At 52.2% G+C, this 22,340-nt stretch overlaps 1 protein-coding gene across 3 annotated transcripts in view; it reads left to right on the top strand.

Moving 5' to 3' along the window:
• Positions 1-22,340, top strand: part of ASIC2 (acid sensing ion channel subunit 2) — a 511,354-nt gene that overhangs the window by 408,517 nt on the left and 80,497 nt on the right. The window contains exon 1 of one of the 3 annotated variants that reach the window (XM_055789724.1): positions 1,020-1,870. The exons of the other annotated variants lie outside the window; for them this stretch is intronic. Coding sequence (XP_055645699.1) covers positions 1,343-1,870 — 528 coding nt within the window. The 5' untranslated portion in view covers positions 1,020-1,342. Of the gene's footprint in view, positions 1-1,019; positions 1,871-22,340 lie in introns of those variants that run through there. 3 annotated transcript variants of the gene reach the window in all.

The raw sequence follows: 22,340 nt of genomic DNA, 5'->3' as shown, positions 1-22,340 counted from the left end.
TGGCAAAGGGGGGTCGGGGCGGCTGTGCCCGGGGTGGGGGTCTTGGGATCACACGGGGGGAGGGGGAGCAGCGCTCGGCCAGGGGGGCTTTGCTTTGCTGGGTGCCTTCCTGCGGACGTCCACTCTTTCATGGGAGCAGAGGATCGTGGAGCAGCTTTGCTAAGGAAAGCAAACAACCCCCCCCCCCCCAAAAAAAAAAAAAGAACAAACCAAAACCAAAACCAAACCCCAATCCAGCACTTTCACCAGCAAGGAGCCGCTAGGGAGGGGGGCTGCGCCCCTCGCCCGTGCTCCCGGGGGCTGTGCCGCTGGTCCTGTGTTTTCCCCCGGGAATGCTGAAAAACAAACTCCGGGGCGGGAGGGGGGGGGGGGGGGGGGGGGCTCCCCTGGCGGCGGCAGCGGCGGTCCCGGGGCGGCGGGCAGGGCTCGCCCCCCCTCCCCCCGCGCTGCCGGGGGACACGGAGCGGGGGGGGCAGGAGGGGCGCGATCAGGGCCGAGCATCCCTCCCTCCGCCTCCCAGCGCGGCGGGGCTGGCCGCCGGGACCGGCACCGAGCTGCGCCGCGCTCTTCCTCCTGCTCCTCCTGCTCGGCGCGGCGGCGGGGGCTTTCCGGGGGGCGGGGGGCAGCGGCAGCCCGGCCGCGGGGGAAGGGGGGTCCCGCAGCCGCAGCCCGCGGGGGTCCCGGCGTCATCGCCGGGGCTCGCTCGGTGCCGGGGAGCAGCGGCGGCCCCGGGTGCTAGCGGGGGGGGGCGAGCGGCCGGTACCGGGGAAGGGGGTCCCGGCGCGATCGCCGGGGCTCTCTCGGTGCCGGGGAGCAGCGGCGGCCCCGGGGGCCGGCCCGGTGCTAGCGGGGGGGCGAGGCGGCGGCGCCCGGTACCGGGGGGGGGCGTCCCGGCGCCATCGCCGGGGCTCGCTCGGTGCCGGGGAGCAGCGGCGGCCCCGGGTGCTAGCGGGGGGGGGGGGGCGGGCCGGCGCCGCCCGGTGCCGGGGGGCGGGGGGCGTGTGCGCGCGCGGGGGAGCGGCGCCGCAGCATGTGAGCGGTGCGGCCGCCCAGGCGGGAGGCTCGGCCGGCGGCTCCCGGGCAGGGCGGCCCCGCTGCCCCCCGCGGGGCGCGGCCGGGGGGCGGCGGCGGCGCTCGTAGCGGCGGGGCCCAGCATGCCGCGCTGCCGGAACTGCTGCCCGGCGGAGCGCTCGGTGGCGGAGCGCTCGGTGCCGGCGCGGCGGGCTGCCCGCGGCGGCTCCCCCCGCCGCTCGGGGCCGCTGCCGGCCGCGGCTCGGGGGGCGGCGGGGCCCGGCATGGCGCGGCGCTGCTCGCCCTGAGCCCGGCGCGGCGGGGAGCGCCCATGGCGCGGGGGCGCCGGGGGCCGCGGCTGCACGGGCTGCGGCACATGTGCTCGCGGCGGGCGGCGCTGCCGCGGCGTGCGCTGTGGGTGCTGGCCTTCTGCACGGCGCTGGGCTTGCTGCTCGCCTGGTCCTCCAACCGCCTGCTGCACTGGCTCGCCTTCCCCTCGCACACCCAGGTGCGCACCGAGTGGAGCCGCCAGCTGCCCTTCCCCGCCGTCACCCTCTGCAACAACAACCCGCTGCGCTTCCCCCGGCTCTCCAAGGGGGACCTCTACTACGCGGGGCACTGGCTGGGGCTGCTGCTGCCCAACCGCACCGCCCGCCCGCTGCTCACCGAGCTGCTGCGCGGCGACGAGGCGCGGCTCCGCTGGTTCGCCAAACTGGCCGATTTCCGCCTCTTTCTGCCCCCCCGGCACTACGAGGGCATCAGCGCCGACTTCATGGACCGCCTGGGCCACCAGCTGGAGGACATGCTGCTCTCCTGCAAGTACCGCGGCGAGCTCTGCGGGCCCCACAACTTCTCCGCGGTGAGTGTGATCCCCCCCACACACCCGGTGCTCGGGGGGCTCCGGGGGATGGGCAGGGTAGCCCCCCGCCCGGCAGCGCCCCGTTCTCCTTGCAGCCCCCCTTTTCCCGACCCCCCCGGCGGGTCCCAGTTTGCTCCAGTGCTCGGTTCCGCTCCGGACCGCAGCTGATGCGCTCTGGTCCCAGGCCATCAGCAGCGGATGCTGAGGGGCTGGCTGCCCACTCATTTTTTAATTAAAAAAAAAAAAAAAAGTGCTGTGGCCATCCCAGCTGCTTCTGTCACGCTTTCCCTGTTGCTTCCAGCATAGTTGCATCCCGACTTTTCCCACCTCTAGCCGGGAGGGGAAGCGGCCCCCGGGGCACCCGGTCCTGTCCCGTCGGGGGGTGCCGTGCCCGGCCCCTGCCCCTCCGGCTGCCCGGGCATGGGGTTGCGGAGCTGCACCTTGTGTTGTGCTGTCGGGCAGCCTGATGAGGCTCGCAGGTGATGAGCTCTGCTAATGAGAGCTGCCGCCCTCACCTTCCAGAAGCCGCCCCCCCCCAGCCGATGCATGGGCCGGGAGTTTGCCGGTGGGCTCTGCCATGGCAGCGACCCCCAAACTCAGGGCACGGTTTTGCAGACCACCGAGAGTATCTGCCTGCAAAAATTCCTCTGGGACCGCTGGCAAGCTACGGCGCGGTGAGAGGGGATGCTGAGTTGCAGTAGCTCTAAGTGAGAGCTGGAACCGGACTCTCTCGAATGACCCTTTCGTACTTCATTGATAGCAGCTGGATGTTTATTGTGCTGGAATATTCTGCTCCTCTGATCTCTGCAGATATCCTAGAGAGGTGTACGCTGTGATTAAACACTCCTGCTGCTGCTAGTGGTGCCCGTGTCTGTAGGGAGAGATAACTAGTTCGAGCTGTTGCTGCTCCGCACGCAGGAGAGGAGTTGAATTCCCTGTTCTGGAAGTGCTGCCTGAGATGCATACCTAAAATCAAAAGAAATCGCCTCTTTGGATTTGTCACATCAAGCCTAGCTGGCTGCTAAATTGTAAAAGGGAGGAGAGAGAAGATCCCTGCGGGATGAAGTGAGCTGCCCAGGACTGTTGAGTTAGCATATGCTGCTGCAAAGATGAGCAGAAATGGAACGCGCTTTTTTTTTTTTTTTTTAAGTGTATTGAGATGGGCCCTTTATAGCAGGACAAGTCTGCAAGTGGTGGCACAAGGAAATTTGGGAATGATAGGCAGAGGCAGGCACTCGGTGCCGCTGGGCTGTGGGAAGCTGCCTCCCTCTGCCAGTTCCCCGGTTTCCAGGTGTGATGATGTTTGTCGCCACGATCTGGCTGCGGGTTTTAATGAGCTCTTGTTCTGAGTTGCGGCGAGCAAGGCAACGTGACTCACGTTGTCCCAAGAAATATAAAGTCAGGAACGCTGTTTTGGGCTGACACGGGCTAAGGGTGCTATGGGGAGTAATGCCGGAGTTAAGGGCAGGCTCTGATGTAACTCATTACTAGAAGCTCTGCAGCAGCTGTTTTGGACCACCCAGTGGGGTAATGGAGGTGGTCTCTCCAACCATCCTGCACAGACCTGAAAAGTTGCCTCTTGTGGGTGGGGGAGAAGGAAACGGGTGCGTGTCGGCCCCTCAGGACTCGCTGGGAGCTCGCAGGACACGGGGGCGCGGGGCAGCGCTCCCCACCTCCGGTCAGACCTGTGCTGTTGCACGGAGTCACTCAGCTGAGGAAATAGGAAAAATACAGGGGAACTTTCCCCCTCCTTCCCATCCCAAAGGGTGTGTGGCCCCAGCGCTGGGGTGGAGGGAGATGGGACCCTCCGTGCCAGGGGAAGCAACTGGAGCTGCCTTCCTTGTGCTGAGCAGCTGCGTGAAGCAGCATGAGACGGGGGGCGAGTGCCACCTCCCTCCGTCACAGCATGCCCTTCCTCCTCCCCGTTAGACAGCAAAGGAGTGACCTCTGCGTCGTCCTTGAGTAAAGGCTGAGGAGCTTTTCCACCTGTGAATCCCTAGAAAAGAGAGGTATTTCTTTGGGAGATGCTGGAAACAACTTCTCAGGGGTCTGGAGACCTCGCTGCGGGAGGGACACCTCGCTCCCTGGGGCGTGTAGCCTGGGCTCAATGCACCAAACCCAGGCTTTGGGCTTTGCTGCGAGGGTTGAGAGTTGCGCAGTCCCAGGCATCCCTTTGGGTCTGGATTACTTGAAGCTTCTGCTTTTCCTCCTGAGTTGGGAGGAAATAACACCAAGGAGGGGCAAGAAAATTGTGTGGTTTGAACTGGGCACTGATGTGTAGCAAAGTGGGTGAAAAAGATCAAATGCAAAGTGAATAAATGATAGTGTAAAGAGTATTTTGCAGTTCTTCTAGCTGCTCAGATGCTCAAAGAGCATGTTCTGTCACAAAAAATCAAAGTGAGGTAATGCTTGCAGGGTTGTGTCTTTCATTAGGTAAAAAAAAACAAAAACAAAACCCAAACAAAAACCAACCAAAAGATGAAACCAGACATCTTTTTGAGCAAACAAGTGCTTCCTTAGATCTGAAGCAGAAGCATCTCTGGATGAGAGAGCTGGTCTCCTTTCATTCTTTCCAACCCTGTTAGAGCATCTCATCCAAGAGATTGCCCCTCCTTTCAACCTCGCCTTGTTTATGCGGTGAGGGCATGGTGGGAATTGCACTTCTGTAACGTGAAAAAGCAAAGGGCTACTTGAGAATAAGCACAGCAAAACCAACACGTGGAGGTAGCATTGCTTTTTTGTTGTTCCCCGGTATCTGCAAAGGTAAGGGTTTCCTGCTGATTTGTGGAACTGGGTGCTGTGGGACTAAAATCACTGACTTGGGCATGCTTAATTGTAGAGGAATTATAGAGGAATGAAGGCAGGTTAATTAACATTGCTAGTGTACAGCTGTGGGCTGGCTTCGGGTGTGGGGGGTGGCTGATGTGGATGATGTGCAGCTGTGGCTGGTTCCTGCTAAGTAGTTAAATAGCTCTAAGGGGGATGGAAGGGGAGCACTGGATGGAGAGAGACCCAGAAGAAGCAGAGGGAGGGGAGAGTGAGAGTGTCCTGGATGTGGGAGAGACAAGGAGAGACCCTGGGAGAAGCAGGGGGCCGGGAAGAGGAGCCCGGAGAAGGAAGAATCCAGATGCAGCAGGGTCAAGAAGCAGGTGGGCTGGCCTGGAGAGGGTGGAGGAACAGCCCGGACAGTAGATCTTGTGAAACCTCGTGGGGGGTGGGTGGCTGTGCCGGGGCAAGGTGTGGGAACTGCTTATGGAAGTTCCCTGGGATGGGATGGGGAGAGCCTTGCTGCAGCCGGCTGGTTTGCTAGTGCTGTGACATTTAACTTCTTTATGAGCGCTCGGTTTGGAATTATCCTCTTGCCGGTGCAAGGTGGGCTGTGTGCAGTGCTTTCCAGCTGGGCGAGACAGAGTCTCCTACCCCTTGGTCAATAGATGTGGGTTTACTTATTTCTGTAGGCGGTACCGAAAAGCTTGGCTGTCGCACGATGCGATGGGTGTGCATGTGCTTGGCTGTCGCCTTGACCCAGGGGAAGCAACTCTTCTGAGAGACACCAGCTACCGAAACTTCTTCCCATTTCTGATGTCAAAGTGTTGAACCGGGCAGTTTTGTGGTTAAAGATGGTATTTGCTTTCCCTTGCAGGAGTGGCCCCATCTCCCTGTAACTGAGTATCTGGATTAAGTGTAGAACTCCTGTGAATCTGAGTGTTCTGTTCCACTGAGCTCACTTTTCTTCCAAAATATATCTTGTTTGCCCTGTCCTGTGCTTATCGATTTCTGTTTAATAAGTTTCTCAGAAAGAAGAAAAAAAAAAAATTAATACATCGCACGGGTTGGGATTTATGGGCTAATTACCTCATCCTGATTTAATAGCTTCCCAGTTAAAGCCTGTCACCTGTGACTCTGCCTGGGAGGGGGCAGCTTGTGCCCTGCCCGTTGCAAGGGGGAGAGATGGGCTGTGCAGGGGGGGCGGTGGGTCTCTGTTTCCATCCTGACTGTGCCTGGGTGAAACCAGCCCTGCTGGAGCTGTGATTTACGGGGTGCTTTGAAGGTTCTGTGGTTAATACCTGTTAGTGTTTCTGTTTGGTGGCTGTTTATTTTTTTTCTTAAAACGTTTTTCTTTATTCCCAGAATGGGGATTGTATGGGGTAGGGGTTGAATAGAGACCTGGGTGCTGCTTTGCTGTAGGAAACTGCATTTCTAAAAATATTGCTGAATGCTGGGGTGGGGTTATTTTGTTGTTTCCCCACCAGATAATCAGCTGTGTCCCATGTGAGGCTGACACTCGTCAAGGTAAATTACTGAGGCACTTCCAGCATGGAGCGGGTGCTGGGTTTCGCTGTGGCCGCAGATGGGGAGCACTGTGCCACTGGCTTGGATGGACCGGGGCTGGAAGTGGCTGTAAGCGCCGTATTTAGCACCACCGTAACTAATTGCACAGTAATTTCAGTGTGCATGTGTGGTTTTGTTTGTTTGGGGATTGTGTTTACTCGATTACAAACAAACTGTATTACCCAATTCCTTTTTAGACCCCTATTCTGTTACATTTTTAATTTTAATTTTTTTTTTCTTAGCGCCAGTTCCAAACATAACTTAAATCTGGCTTGCTGTTACTATTGCTTTTGGAAGGGAAGTGGGTTGCGTTTAATTATGCTGATGTGGGGCTGAAGCTTTAAATATGCTCCCGATTTGTACAAGTGCCATTTAAGGGAACTACGCGCGGAGCCAGTTGGATTCAGTCTGGCTCATTAAAGCATCAGTGCCAAGTCCGTGCGCTCCTCACCAGACTGCAGCGGCATGAAGTAATATTGCTAATTTTGTGTTAGTTAGTGTCAAAGAATCCAAGGAGAAATTAGGACTGAGCCGCATGAAGCGCTACCCAAAATGATGCTCGCTGGGAAAGATGGGCTGGTCCCAAGCAAGGGTTGGGACGATTTAAGGTAGGTTGGGGTCAGTTGGTCCCTGTGCTGAAGTCGGATAGTCGTGTTTTCCTGTACAGTTGGTTGTTGAGGTGATTATGACAGCAATTAGGATGGGGAATAAAAATTGAGATGAGCTGGCTTGGCGATTGGCATCTAATTGCTGGCTGGGTGTGAGGTGAGCATCAAGCTGCTGAAGGAGAGGGAGCAAGGAGCATCGCCGGGCTGGTGCGGCGCTAGCCCTTCCGAAGCAGGTTTGAGTTTAAGAGATCTCAAATAAATCCATGGAGCAAGAAAAGCTGGGCAGTGTGCGTCATCTGGGGTCACAGCTTCTCTTGCCCTTATTTAATTTGGGAGCTTGATGCTTGTGGAGAGCCGGCTCCCTTGGCGGTAGCCAGCAGCTCTGCCAGGCTTTCTATTATCACACCTTTTTGATTTAGGAGTTTGAAATGGGATGTGGCTGGAATGTGGGTATCAAAGTCCTTTTTATTTTTTTTTTCTTTGCTGCAGATAGCCCAATTTATCTTGTCTCATGGGAATGATAGACCACATCAGCAGACCTTCAGTGGGCAAATGCTGCCTTGACGCTGCAGCTGAATTTGTAAGGGCTGGTTGCTGTGACCTTTGAGGGGACGATGGCAAGGGCTTAGCTGAGAGAGGCGGTGGGTATGGTGCCAGGAGCAGGAGGACAATCCAGGCACTGGGAGGGCATTACAATTGGCCCAACAGTGACACAAGTTGGTGCAAAGGGGTTGCCATTTTCATTGCTACTTAGGGTTCCTTGGAGTTGGAATTAGCCCTTTGATGTGCTAATCGGTGTTGGTGTGGCCGTCTGCCAAAGCGCTTTGTGCTTCTTGGCATCTGGTGCGGAGAAGGTGTACGTTTTATTTCGGAAAGGGCTGGTTCTCCTTCCCAGTTCAGGCTTTTAGGAGATGGATTAGGTCTGGTTGAAATTCAGAGCTGCTGTCTCCTAGGGGACTTCGCTTGACTCTCTTTTTCTCTTTTTTTTTTTTTTTTTAAATAGGTATGTTATTAGAACTTTTAATGCTGTAAAATTATTTGAAAACATTTTGATTTGGTGTCGTCTTGACTGTTTGCTTCTCCTTATGTGTAGATCATGTAGCTGAACCAGATCCCTTTAACAATTTTCCATTGGAAAATGGAGATGCTTTGAAAACTCTTCTGTTGGAACACTTTTGACCAATTCGCACTCAAACAGATTCTAGATAGAGACATTACTGGTACCTTTCAATACGGCACAAACCAGTATTCCTCCAGACATGAGGAAGATAACATGCAATTGCAACAAAAATGTTTTTTGCCACCCTCTATCTTTGGAGCATCTCTTCTTGAAAGAAGAAAAAACAATGACAAATGGAGGTGAGCGTGCAGGATAACAGCAATAAGAGAGGTACAATTGGGGATTGATTTATGAGGCAGGACCAAAGGAGCCGTGTGAGTTGTCCAAGCCAAGGGTGGCTGTGGGAGCAGGAGGTGGCTCTGACGAGGTAGCCTTTAATGAGGATGTGTTTGGGATGGAGCCGAGGACCAAGGACCGAGAGGTTTCCAGGGTGGATAGAAACTTGCTTTAATTGGTCTTCTGCCATAGACAGGCGATTGAGAACGGGCTGTGGGGAGCAATTCTTTACTGTCTTGTGGATGGATAATCAGTTTGGTCCAGCCAAGCTTCTCTGACTTGCGCCTTTTTTTTTTTTAATTTGAGAAATGACATTGGGTTTTAAAGGCTGGCATAAAACTGATCTGAGGAATGTGCCTCGCTGCTGGGTCAGCACTAATGTCTCTGAGCTCCATCAATACACCGTGCCAGGAAGGCTGCAACTAATTCTTTCGAGCTGATGCAGAGATGTGCCCCCAGGCTCTTGCCATAAACTCTTCAGGCTGTGTAGGATGAGGGTCTTCAGGGAGACCTGCTCTGCCTTGGTAATTTAGGGGGGAAAAAAAACCTAAACAGAAGGTTCCTTGTGTTTTATGGTTGTACAGCCCCTCGGTCTTTGTTTCTGGGTAGCTGCACTGCAGGTGCTTGGTGGATGTTGCCTTTGAAGGCTGTTTTTGGGGTGGGAGGCTGCACCTGGGTCACTTTTCCTCTGGGTTTGGCAGGAGACCTTTGCTTTAGGGCTCCTGGCTGGGCAGGTGGGGATTGGATGTGCTGTGATGGATCGTGTGGCTGCAGAGGGGGACAGGGTTGCAGCGGCGTGTTCGGGGAGAACGGGGCTGGGGTGGCTTCATGCTGGTCCGTGCTCCTAAATCCTTCGCATCCTGTGCTTTGCAACCCGCCCGACCTGGGTCCAGCTGCAAGCAGCTGTTAAAACCTACCATCGTGTGAAGTTTAAACAAAATCCGGGCAAGTGTTTGGGGTGAAAGCTATGGGGACTGTTAGGCGGGGAAGAAAAAAACCTCTGTTCAGCGGGAAAACAGTTCAGCTAAGGCTTCGCCACTGTGAACCTTCTGAGCTTCTCCCAGTTTCTGGTCCTCTCTTGTCCCTGGGTTGGAGCACAGGAGCAAACCGCTTGTGTAGGGATGCACACCCAGTTTGTCAGAGAAGGGATGAGCATGGCTGGGATGAGGAGAATCAGATTGCAGAAGCAGAGGAGGGATTTTCACTAGAACTTCCCTCTCTGGTTTATTTCCTACCTACTCTTTTTTTTTTTTTTTTTTTTTTCCTCCATTTATGCTGAAGCCATCAGTCAGGAAACGAAATACCGGTTAGTTGCATGCTAAACATGTAATCATCAACATAGGTTTGTTTTAGTTGTATAATAGATTCCAAATAATTACTTGCCACCCTACCACAGAATTAATATAATTAGGGACATAATTACAGTTACCTACCACTCAGGGATACTGCTAAGGCTTAATTAATATTTGCAAATTGCTTCAGGATCTGCCAACCATCTACTAATATGTACCGAATGCAAAGAATAATAATTCTGGTATTGTTATGTAGGTACCAAAGGAAACTGGTGTGGGGAGGTTAAATAAACGCAGCGGAAATCCAGGTTTTCTGCAGGATGGAGATAAGTGGGATCAGGGCTCCCCGCTGCCCCCACGCACGTGGGAGATGCTGCTGAGGGTTTGTTCAGTGGAAATGGCTGTGAGGGGAGCCTGTTACCCCCCCGAGGCTGCTGCTGGGGTTTGCCTTTTACTCTGGGCGCAGCTCATGGCAATACCGTTTATCCTGAAATCCCCGGGCTGCTGGAGCTTGTTCCTGGCTGGAGCATTGCAGGGTGCCCTAAGGGCTTTGCAGCATCCTGGGCCGGCTCCAGAAACCGTCCCTTTTTCCAGCGAGATGGCTGAAGTTGGGTCTGGGATGAGTTTTTTCTTGTGGGTTTGCTTTTTCCATCCCGGCTGTGGGTTTGCCACCTCCTGAGCTGGGATGGTGGAGAACTGCTCCAGTGGGGCTGCGGGGTATTGCTGCAAATGCATTTATCCCTGGTTGGGGCTACGCCTGCCTGCGGGGCTGTTGCTTGTCCGTAAGTTTTGCATCTGATGCCATCCAAGGTGACATTCTCCATTCCCTGACCAGGAGGGCAGAGGCCAGCCTGTGGGTGGTACATCCCTGGGCGAGGATGCTGGCTGCGGGGCTGGGGTGGTGCAGTGCCCTTATTGCCTATTGCAGAGACAGAGACCGCTGCGTGCACATGGGGCCTGAAATGACCTGTGACGGATTGCCTGGGCTTTAAAAAATAAAAACCAAACCCAAAAGACACGTGCTAGCCCCAAAAGATTTAACAGCACATAGGCAGGCTTGGCTGGGGCTTAGCAGTGGGGCTATTTTGTGTAGTCTTCCTTTCTTTACCTCTGCCCTTTTGCTTGATTGCAATTGTTTTTTGTTGGTTTTTTTCTCCCCCTCCCTCCTGATTTGCTCAGTCTCACTTGCTTTGCAGTTTTCATCACTTCTTTCACCCTTCCCTGATTTCCCTTCCTTTTTCCTGTCCCCTCTCTCTGCTACTCTGACTGGGGCAAAAGTCACCCATGAATCTTGGTCTGTTTTGGAGTACGATCTTCTCTACACTCTTCTTCCCTCTTTCTGAAAATGGGGAAGGAAACCCTGTTGTTGCAAACCTCTGTGATAACACAGCTGATTCATTCTGCTCTTAGGCAGTTCTGGGAATTCTTCCTCATTTTTTTCCCCCTCCACCCGGAGTGCTGTAACTTCATGCAGTGGGAGAAGGTATTTGTAATTTGTTTTTGATTGTTCCACTCCCCTCTCCCACAATTTTGTAATTTACTTCGGGAATAAAATGAACTCCAGCAAAACATCCTCCTCAACACCCTTGAGCTTTAAATTTTTCAATAATACAGTGTGAACATAAATTAAGAACTAGAGCTGTTACTAATCTTATGACCACACTCGCTCACATACTGATTTTCATATGGTATATTAAATCAAGAAGAATGGCCTATTATAATACAATTAGCTGTGATTCACAAGCAGGAATTACTGTTGCCATTGTGGGGGAAAAGTTGCATAATACAATCGGAGAAGACTGAAGCCTTTGTGGCTTGGGTGTTTTGTTTTTTGTTTTTTTTTTCCTTTTTAAAAACAATTCAACATCTGGAACCAAGGAAAACCTGTGATGAGGGATTCACCACGTATTTTGTAATAAATATATGTAATGATTGAAAATATCTCGTTGTGGGCATGTAAATCTTTATAGGCTCCCAACATATGTTACTGACAAAAAGAAATAATGTCATCCTGTGGCTTTGGTAGACTTAATGCATCGGTGCTCCCCAGCCTGCTCTTGCAGAAGGACCCTGATCTGTCTGAGCAGTGGGCAGGAGCAAAAGCCTCAGCAGCTTGACCACAGAGCTCTGTTCCTGCAGCTCCAAACCGCTTCAAAACCAGCCCAGATCCAAGTGGTGGAGAGGTTTTTACAAGCAGTTGGAGAGATACGGACGCTGAGTAGCATCTCCCTCTAGCTTGAGGGCTTGCTGGGAGCATTTCCTCCTGCAGTGCTGGTTTTTGTGGTCCCTTAGAGGACTGGCTGCTTGGGGCTGTGGACCATGTGTGTCTTGTGGGAGGATGCTTCAGGGTTCATCCAACATCATAGCGAGTTGGTACGTGAAGTCCTTTGGGCTCTGACCTGGGCTTGTGCTCCTTGAAGCCTTGGAATTCCAGCCAGCAGTCTTTGGCTTGTCTCCATCCAGGCAGCGATGCTAATGAGAGATGCTTTGTGAGGTCCTAGGTGGTTTGTCGCTCTGGTTTTCTGTTTGAAAGCTTCCTTCCGCGTGTGCTGGTGAGGGAGAGGAAAACCCCTCTCCTCCCACACTGTCTTTAACCAGGCGATGGGAAGAGCCGCAGTTTTCTCCCACTTTGCCTGAGGGCAACCGGTGACCATAATATCCAGGAAAATGGGTCTGAAATCACAGAATGCAAAACTGCAAGTGGGATTAAAGTCTGCTTTCTCTCACCAGCTCAGGGTGCTGGGAGGGAAGCACCCACTTAGGCAGAGATTTAATGGGCTGTGTTAGGGAAGGTCTAATGATCCCCTCTTGCAGTCTAGAAAGGAGTGTGGCGTGTGAGTGTGCCTTCATTGTTGTGTATATATATATATTTTATTTTTTTTTTAAGCTGGGGACTTGCTGAGTGTTAGAAGGAATGCTTTTCCCCTCTCTCCTCCCTGCTTGATCTCCTGCCCTGTGCTTGTCTTGGTCTGCACCGTGTCTTGGGAATTGCTCCTCCATCACCGTCGAGAGCCAGGGGAGAGGGCTTCCCATTTCTGCAGGCGGGGAGGTGAGGAGGAACGGGGATGCTGAGGCTGGTGCTGGGACTCAAGGCAAGCTGCAGATGGGCTTACACACTTCCATGGCTCCACGGGGAAGGGGAATGAGCCCCTGAGGCCGCTTCTCCCTGCACGACCCCATGGGAGAGTGCAGGGACACCCACTACGATGCCGCCAGCCTGCACCCCTGTGCTTATATTGTGAGGCTTCATCTCTCTCAGACCTTCTTTCCTTGCTAAATTTAGTAGAAACGCCTCCAAAAGCAGTGGAAAACAGGCAAGTTTTTTTGCTGTACTACAGTGGGAAAGCAGCCTGAAAGTTTCCCTAAAACACACCAATGTGTATCATACAGTTCCCCCAGGTGCATATAAATTTATAAGAAATATTTTGTTGCAATGGATTCTGTGAGGGATTAGTAGTCTTTATACCCTCCGTTTTCTTCCCCTTGTGCTACCACCTCCTGGCATAATGCGTGGGAATGCGTGTGCTGCTCACGGTGGGATCTGGGAGCGTTGAGGCTGGAATTCTCTGCGGCGGGAGCAGCAGCGTGCAGTGCCAGTCGGGCTGTCCAGCTCCTTCCCTGCCTTGGATAATAATTAAGCATCTCCTGGTCTCTAAACCAGTTTATGCTCAGCTGAATGCAAAAATGCATTCCTTCCCGAGAGCGAGTGTATTTTCAGCATAAGGTATCACCCTGCCTTGAGTTATTCACTGTGAAACAATACTTAAAATATTTACTGCGTAAGGTGACAAATCCAGACGTTGCATGCACATAATCTCAGCTACCTACACCGTCATAAAGTCAACACGCTTCATAATATCAAACACATCAGTCATTCTGTTTCTAATAATATCTGCATCCATATACTCTGTTGAAACCTCCTACAGGTCTTGGATGACTTATTGCACCCAGGGCTGCGGCTAGATTCTGCGCTGTGCGTTTCATTAGTGGTTATCGACGCTCGCTCTCGTGCATCCACCACCATATTTCAGTGGAGCAACCAGCCAAGGATGCGTGCAGAGCTGGTTTTCTTCTGGACTGGAAAAGCCCAAAGATGGTTTTCTTCTGAAAAGTGCATTTGCTTCTTAGCTTTACAAAATTTGCCTCCTCTTCTGTGTCCCTGCGTTGAACATAGCTCTGATTTCCCTCATCCTTTCCCTCCATCCGGGTTTATCAGCCTCCAAAAGCGTTAGTCCCTCATCCTTCCTGCCCTTTCTGCTCTCACTGCCCCCGTCCCACCTCCGTGCTGGGGATGGGGATGCAGAAGTCCCCAACCTTTCGATGAGATAACGGCCCCTTGCTTCACGGGGGTGGGTTTGTGGTTGTAGGAGGCTATTTCAGTGTCACGGTTTTTGCTCGCTGCTCTCTCATTACCTTAATTAAACACAGTCTCCAGGCTTTAAAAGTATGATCTCCCTGACTCCGGGATCATATGTTTTCGTGACCTGGGAGGGCAGAGGCTTCGTCATGGCTTTTTTGCCAGGCAGGCAGAGTGAGGAGAGAGACGGGACAGATGGATGCTGCTCTCTTGGCTGTTTTTTTCCCCTCCAGCTTGCGGGTGCCCAGCTGCTCCCGAGCCCTGTGTGACGCAGCCTTTGGAGAATCCTCCTTCCCTGGTGTTCTGCATCGCTCTGGGTGACTTTCCCAGATCCTTCCTCTTTTTTCCATCACCTCCCTGCTGCTCTTGTTGCATTTTCTATTGCCTTGTTCCCATTGCCATCCCCAGGTTTTGGCTGCTGGTCAACCTTTGGGCATCCAGCTGTGCTGCTGCTTGGTTGCCCAAGTCTGGCCGATGCTGCTTTGTGGGTTCAGCTGCATTTTCTATATTTTTTTTTTTTTTTTTGCATAATATTGAACAAACACTGCTTTGTGTTTTAAACATCCTTCTGAAACGGTGGGACCTAGAATGGCACACAGTGTCACCTCCCTTTAAGTACTGTGTGTGGTGCTGGGCCCCACCACTTAAGAAGGAGGTGAAGGTTCTGGAACGCTTCCAGAGGACAGCCAAGCCGGTGGCAGGGCTGGCATGTCCTGTGAGGACGGCTGAGAGGACTCTGGGCTCATCTTGTGTGGAGAGAAGGCAGTGGAGAGGCGAGCTGGGTGCTCCCTGCAGCATCCTGAGCAGGGGGTGTGGGAGGGAGGTGCTGAGCTCTTCTCCCTGGGGTCCGGGGACAGGGCACCTGGGAACGGCTCAGCGTTGTGCCAGGGAGGTTCAGGTGGGACATGAAGAACCGTTTCTTTACCAAGAGGGCGGTCACACACTGGGACAGGCTTCCTGGAGGGGTGGTGGGTGCCCCAACCTGTTGGTGTTGAAGAGGCTTTTGGACAATGCCCTTAATAACGTCTTTTGGTCAGCCCTGAAGTGGTCGGGCAGTTGGACGGGGTTGGCATCGTGTGTCCCTTCCAGCTGAAATAGTCCGTCTTGCCCCAGGTTCTATCCTTGCCCAAGTTTCCCCATGTTCTAGAACATCTTCTGCCTTTGCGTTTTTCAAGTGGTGGACAATTCCCCATGACTTCACTGCTTGTGTCGACCCACCTGGCCTGACTTTTTTTTTGTGCTAAATGAATTGCATGTGCTGATGTGTCCGAGGCACTTGCACAGGAAAGCTGTTGTGAGGCAGGTGTAAATAATGTTCTTGGCTGGGTAGGGAGATGCAATAAATTCATTAGTGTCCTGTGACAGCGCGACTTGCTGCTTGGAAAAGGTTCATCTCAACTCCTGGTGCTTCTCTGTGCTGGCTGCCGGGGATTTATTGCTGCGGGATGTGCGAGAGTTTGTAACTCGCATGTTTTTGTATTCGCGTAAATATCTTCTCCTGTTCAAAAGACCTTTCGCTCCTGAAGTCAAACTGTTCAGTTTCGACTTTGCACGAGAGGGTATTTCTTTGCACCAGAATTTGATCCAGTGCCCTGCTACTTCCACTAAATTAACCCATCGTTAATTAGTTAATTGGTGGTAGCCTTGACGATAGGGAGAAATTACAGGTCTTTCCCCTACCACATCTCGCCCTTGCCAAGGTTGGGGAGGTTCTGTTTGGAGTGACTCCTGAAACTGAGGTCTGCCACCTTTGGGGGAAGAATAACACGTATGTGGGGAGGAGAGACATCACCATAAATCGCAGGTTTTGTAGCTTTACACAGGCTGGTACGCCGGGTGGAAGCAGCTCCATCGCAGTTGCTGTAGATTGGCGCGGGGTGGTGGTGGTGGTGTTACACCTGAAGATGCACCGAAGGGTTTAGCAGGACTGAATCCCGACAGTTGGCCAAAGGTTAACAAAAATAGCATTTTAAGCTGGTTAAAGATTTTCTTATGATTTGTGTTTTGCTTTCTGACTTGGGCGTTACTGGAGGTGAAACTTCCAAGACTCTCTTTGTGGCCGTAAGGATTAAGCACTTAGGTTTAAAAAACATTCACCGTAAAATACCTGGGTGTCCTTAGCACTGGTATTTAAATGTCAAATTCTGTCTGTTTATGGACTCCAGAGGTTTGGCCGGGCACAGAAAAACCCAGGGTGGTTTTGTGATGCTGGTACATGCTGTTTGTGAACCGGTCATCTATCAACAGTTACTAGGTTTAGGGCTGGAGATGAGAAACGTGGGAGTTAGTAGGATTTTTAAAAATTTTTAAATAGGATCTTCCAGAGTGGTTTCTTTTATTTTTTACCTTGCACAAAAAGCAGCAGCGTGGGTTTGAGAAGCTGCTCTGATCTGTTACAACAGCTCTCTGGGTGCTGGAAACATCTGGAGAGGTTTGCAGGTGGTTGGACAAGACCGGCAGAAAGATGCCAAGTGCTGGGGAAGAGCTTTGAGTTTGTGGTAGGTGGGCGGTGGGATTTGTGCTATCCAAACATTAAAAATAGCGCATGATGCACTCCTCTCCGTGTTTTGTAGCCTGGTTGAGTCATCGGTCTACCTTTTTATTAGCATTGTGGGCGCTGCTGTTTTGGGGATCTTCCTTGTTGGCTTGTCATCCTGTCTCGGGTGGTGATTGCCTCTCCGGGAAGATGCTGGTGGGATGTGTCCGTGTCCCCGCGTGGCTGAGCACGCTCCCAGAGCCAGTGATGGAGACTCAGAAAAGGGGGAGGATTTATTTTCCTGTACAGCACCCTACACAACCATAACTGTTAATATATATATAAGGGAAGTGGAAAACAACCCTCTGCTTTGAAGAGAAAGTAAAATTTTGTGTGATAAAGAAAGAAAAAACCAACAGCAAACTACAGAGTGAGGTCACTGCAGAAAGGCTTTCACCCTCTCCTAAAATAAGTGCCAGGGTAAGGGGGGCTGGGGGTCCTCTGGAGCCCCTCGTTGCCTGCCTCTGTGATGGTGAGCGCGTTTTGGCTGCGCTCTCACCAACCGCATCCTTCCCCACTTGCCTGTCGCCCCTTTTCCCCTTTCCCTCCCTGTCCCAGCTCCCTGCTTGAAGTCCGGGGCTGACCTGGGGTCCCTGCCCGCCCCGTGCCGCTCGTGTAGGGTTCATGGAAATGTTTGATTCGCTAATTGTCCTGTTTGATAAGGGTGAAGGTCAGAACTGAGGGCGCTGTTGGCTGTTTTGAGGTGTTGGAATAGTTCAGCTGCAGCGATCAGCCTGTCCGTGGTCACCTCTGGTGGCTGGGGGAGATCTCGACCTCGAGCTGAGTCTCCCAGGGTGACGCGAGAAGAGCACGGATTTGGGAAAAGGAGTATAAAAGGGGAAAAAGGAGAGAAATAAAGCATGGGAGCAACTTTGAAACGTGCAGGTGACCGGACAGCTTGTCCAAGGGGAGAGGAAAGATGCTGAAGAGGGTTTTCATCTATGTGGTCATTGTAATGCTCGAAGGCTTTTGTGGGCTACTGAGCCGAAGTATTTAAGTGCCTCGTTTCTAAGAGGAGAATTTTGAGAAGGTGAAATAAAAGTGCTGGAACAGTTTTTTTTTCTTTTGAACACGGTCTTAGCAGCGGCAGGCCTGGTTGCGGTGCTGCTCCAAGGGGTGCTCCGCAGTGAGGGGTGAATGGGGATGCTCTCCTCCAAGGGATGCTCCGCAGTGAGGGGTGATGGGGTGGGGATGCTCTCCAGGGTGTTCCTGGAGCTACCAGATGGGTTAAAGGAATAAATGGGGAAAAAAAATAATAGACTTCCTCACTGGGTGGCTCTGGAGAAGTCAGCCTTTTCGAGCAGCACCAAGACGGTGCGATCTTCTTCTGTACAGCCGAGCTCGAGCCGCTTCTTGTGGAAAATCCTGCATTTTGGTTTGGCTCCCTCCACTTTTTTGAAGTGGTTTTGCTCCTTTGGCCTCCGTTTGCTGTCTGTCTTTATTGCAGATGACTCCAGTGGAGATGAAGGGAGGACCGAACCATTGGTGCCAACTGTGTGAGCCCTTCTGCTGCATTAAGACGGGTTATTAGTGGGACTGCCGACTTTTTGGTCTTAAAAGGCCGGACAGCGAGAGGGGTGGCACTGCTGTGGGCAGGTCTTCACCTCCAATTTTCCCGTTTGAAGGATCATAGTCTCTTCTTGCCTCCCCGCTGGTGTTGGGTGGACTCACACTGAGAGTTACAGCTTCTGTCGGGGAACAGGGAGTAAGTGCCAAAGGGTCTGAGATGCCTCAAAAGAGGCAGTTTCCCAGCAGCTAAACAGGAGCAAGAAAAACCCAGGTAAAATACTTGAAATGTGGCAACCTGTTTGTTTTAGAAGTCATCACTGAGACATCAGCGCTTGTCAGCATCTGTGTGACAATTGCTCGGTTTTCAGCTTGCTCTCCTCTGGGTTTGCAAAGGCAACGTCCTTTTGATATCAGATATTAAAGAAACAGGCTCCTGTCTGCTGGTTTGGGGATCCCAGCTGGAGCGGGGGGATGCAGCCTGCCTGTAGCAAGCCGATCGCGTTATGTAGAGCTCGTTTGCTAATTCATGCATCCTTACCTTTAAACACAAAAAGCAGCGCCAAGAAAATAACAGGTGGAAGTAAAGCTGGTGCAGAATAAGGCTGAAGCTCATCGTGATGAAGGTGTGGTGCTGCCTTGGAAGAAGATCAGCGGCAGGCTGCGAATACGCCGTGGGTTAGTTAATGCTCTGCCTCTGGAGTAAGTTGTTTGGAAGCTCTGGGTGTCCACGATGCAGGGATCAGTATCTATTTAGTATTTCTAAAAATGGCTTCATTTGGTGTTGTCCCAACGCGAGTGTGGAAAGCCTTGAGGGAGGGTGTTTTGCTGGCAGGGTGTTGGGGTGCTGATGGTTGGAGGACTCTGTTCGAAAGCGGAGCAAAACCCAGCTGGAGCCATGCAGCAGGCTGCTGCTGGTGCAGGCTTGCAAAATCCTGGCTAAACAAATGCTGTAAAACCTGGGCCCTTGAGGGAAGACTCATAAATTTTGCAAAACAAATTGCTCATGATGTGATAAAACAGGTGAATATTTAGCTGCTCATGAACTTTAATGGTGGATCCGTGAGAGCTTCGGAGTCTCTTGTGATGCAGCGTGCGGTGGGATTGCAGGCATCAGCACAAGGGCTTCGGCCCTGGCTGGGGGTGGTCGGTTGTAGATTTGCTCGTGGTTTTGTGACATTATCTCTGCCCTGATTTTCTCTAACGCCTTGAGATGGAGGAGCCAGGCTGGGACTCCACCTCACTCTACCTTCCGGAGGCACGTGAGCATGGGCTCAGCCTCAAACCCCCCTGGGACCACGTTGCAGCAGAGCGACAAGCTGCAGGGATGGTGGGTGGAAAACTGCGTGTCCTTACCCTGTGCTCAAGGACACGCTTCCCCAAAACGTGGGTAGACCAGGGTGGGTGCTGTCTCGTGCCCCTCCTGCTTCTCAGCTGTTCCCCATGGCAGGGGGTGCTTGGGGGCAGTAGGACCCCTGACAGCCAGGGTGACACGGAGCAAAGCAAGCCGTTGAGTAAGAGCATTTGCTAAAGGGAAGAGGTGTGCATCAAAGGCCAGGTCAGCTCGTGCAGCCCCTCGGTGTTGTGGCAGGAGGAGTGAGCCTTGCTGGGGCAACGGGGCTCCGCAGCAGCAGCCGTACACCAGCTGCCTGGGACTCCTTGCTCTTACGGCAAGGTTACCTTGCCAGCATCTGCTTTGTCTCCTCAACGTTACTTCTTTTATTTTCCTCCTAGCACCCAGCTGGGCTCAGATCATGAATCTTCAGTCTCCCCGCAAGTGCGACGGTCGGAAACAGTCTCAGAGCTGACAAAGTCCTGATGAACTTTGAGGAGAGAACGTTTATGTCTGAGTGAAAGGTTTTGTTGTTTGTTTTTTTTGCCATTGATGTAGGTGTTTCTGTTACTGTTTAATTAGATTAGTCCTCTAGGTTTGGTGGCCAGCTGTTCACTTCGCAGACAGGCAAAAAATTTTCCAGCATTACACTCCTGCTGCTTTCATCTTGTAATGAGCTTGTTAGCAATTAGTTGCTGTTAGAACAGGCTGCTGTGGTGTGGAGCGGTAACGCAATGAGCTCAACATCTGAAAAGTTGATTTTTAATGGGAACTGGGTGGGGAGGGGCTGGAATATTAAACGGTTTCAAGACTGATGGGTAGGACACCTCAGAGCAAGGGGCTCTACTTCACGGCAGTTTCCTTGTCCTTTTGCGGATAGTTTGGCTGAGTTTGGGATTATAGTACAAAGATATAATTTGGGGATTTTTTTATTTTTTTTTTTATTGTAAACACTTCTGGCCTGGAAATTTTCCCTTCTCGCCTAATAGGCAGGCGAGGGAATGCATTGAAGAATGAAGTATCTCTAAAGTCCATTTCTAACCCAGCCCTACCCACATCTGCAAAGAAATGGGGATGGCACAGTGCGTCCTGGAGGAAAAAGGGGTGTGCAGGGACTTGGATATTAGGAAAAAATTCTTCACCAAAAGGGTTGTCAAGTGCTAGAACAGGCTGCCCAGGGAGAGGATTGAGCCACCGTCCCTGGAGGTGTTTAAAAGACTTGTAGATGTGGCACTTAGGGACGTGGTTTAGTGATGGCCTTGGCAGGGCTGGATTAATGGTGGGACTTGATGCTCTTAAAGGTCTTCTCCATCCTGAATGATTCGATGATGTGATGATTCAAGTGCCCGTTTGGGCTGGCAGGGCTGAGGATGCTTTCGGGGGGGAGCAGGAGGGTGTTTGCAGCGTGGTGCTTGTCCCAGTTGTTGGTTCGGAGCCGGGATTTTTGCCAGCCTCACCGGGTGGAGATGCATCTGGGGTGGCTTCTAAGCCCCGGAGTTGCAGATATGTTGAAGGGCTGACTTAGGATCTTGGAGTTCATTTTGAAACTCGCAGAAGGCTTGCTGTGCATTGTTGTTTTTTGTTTTTGTTTTTTTTTTTAAGACATTGTGCCAGGCAGGTTGCTGAGCTTTTCCTTGCAGTGGGGTCCCAGAGCTGTGGGTTTCTGCCTCAGTTTTTCTTGCTGGGTTAATAAACCTGAGCTGCAGAGCCAGGACTTGGACAAACCTTGGACTCGCTTTGGACTGGAGTGTTTGGAGGTATCTTGAAGGCTACCTGTCTGTGAGGCTCCATTATGAAAGTGATAAAACAGATGCTGTTGTGGGAGATGATCGTAATCCTACAGCCATTCTTGGTGGGATTTGCTCCCGTGCGCGTCACTGGGCAGGACTGGCCTGGTATTAGGCACCAATATTTTCATTGCTGGGAACTGGTGGTGGAAAATAAATCCATGTGGAGCAACTCTGATGGCTCCAAGCCCCACGAGTGCTCTCCCTGGCTTTGGGGTGGCTGGGAGCAGGGGGGAGCATCGCTGCACCTGAGTCCAGGCGCTCGGGCTGCCCCGGGGCTGGACCGGAGCTCGGTTCACGTTGCTCTTCCCCAGGCTGGCACAGGACCCAGCTGTGCCCCGCAGGGTGCTGAGTTCTGCTGCAGATTGCTGCTAGGGTTGAACCCCCCCAGCATGCCAAAGGCCAACCCAGTTTCTTCCCAAGCAAAGTTGCACATCTGGATTTAAGTGATGTCTTGCTGGACAGAACTGCACGTTTCAAAGCTGAGCTGTTCTGTCCCAGAAGCGTTTCTAAAAAGAGTTCCTTTATTATAAAAAAGAGAAGAAAAATGCTTTTGCGCAGAGTTTCTCTTGCTCTCTCCTCCAGTTGTGTTTCATTCATCTTCCTTTCCAAAAACCACCAAACCGTAATGATTCAAATACTCCAAGCAAATTAATCCTTGGAAAGGCTCACAAGTGGAAGAAAAAAAAAAATTTAAAAAAAATTTAAAAATTTGGCTTTGGGGAATGCCCTGAGGAAAGAACGAATCAAGAAATAAATGAAGCTTCTTTTTGCAAGCTGCTTTAATTAAACCTTAATGACCGTGGCCCTCCCGCTCCGCAGATGCGGTCTGCGAGGGGACTGGCGGAGTTTGCAGGGGTTTTGCAGATGCCACGCACAAGTGTGTCCAGCTTCTTTGCCACCATCGCTGTTCGCAGCACGGAATTGCTTTTTCTTTCCTGGCTCACATGGCTGTCGGACATGGGAAGTTAATGAGCATTAAATGAAGCTGCAGGCTTGTATCGACAACCAAGTCTGCATGCAAACGAGGGCTGACTCGATTTATTTAGCAATAAATAAAGGGACCCACTGAAATTTGCTCATGACGCGCATAACCGAAGTTGTGTATTTGGACCAGAGGAATGTTTTCCCAGGGGCTCTGCATCTCGTGAGCTGCAGCTGGGGTTAATGAGGGTTAAAGTTTGCCTGCGGCCGTGTGCTGGGGAGCGCCGATGCTGCACGTGTGTTCACGTGTGTGTGTACATGTGTGGATGAGTGGCTGTTGAAAACTTCTGGTCTTTTAGCCAAAAAGCTGTTTGTAAAGGAAAGGCAGGCTCACTGGCT

Source organism: Falco peregrinus, chromosome 18 (genome assembly GCF_023634155.1).
Source record: "Falco peregrinus isolate bFalPer1 chromosome 18, bFalPer1.pri, whole genome shotgun sequence".
Lineage (NCBI taxonomy): Eukaryota > Metazoa > Chordata > Aves > Falconiformes > Falconidae > Falco > Falco peregrinus.
The sequence above is the reverse complement of the archived record's forward strand: the minus strand, read 5'-3'. Positions and strand labels throughout refer to the sequence as shown.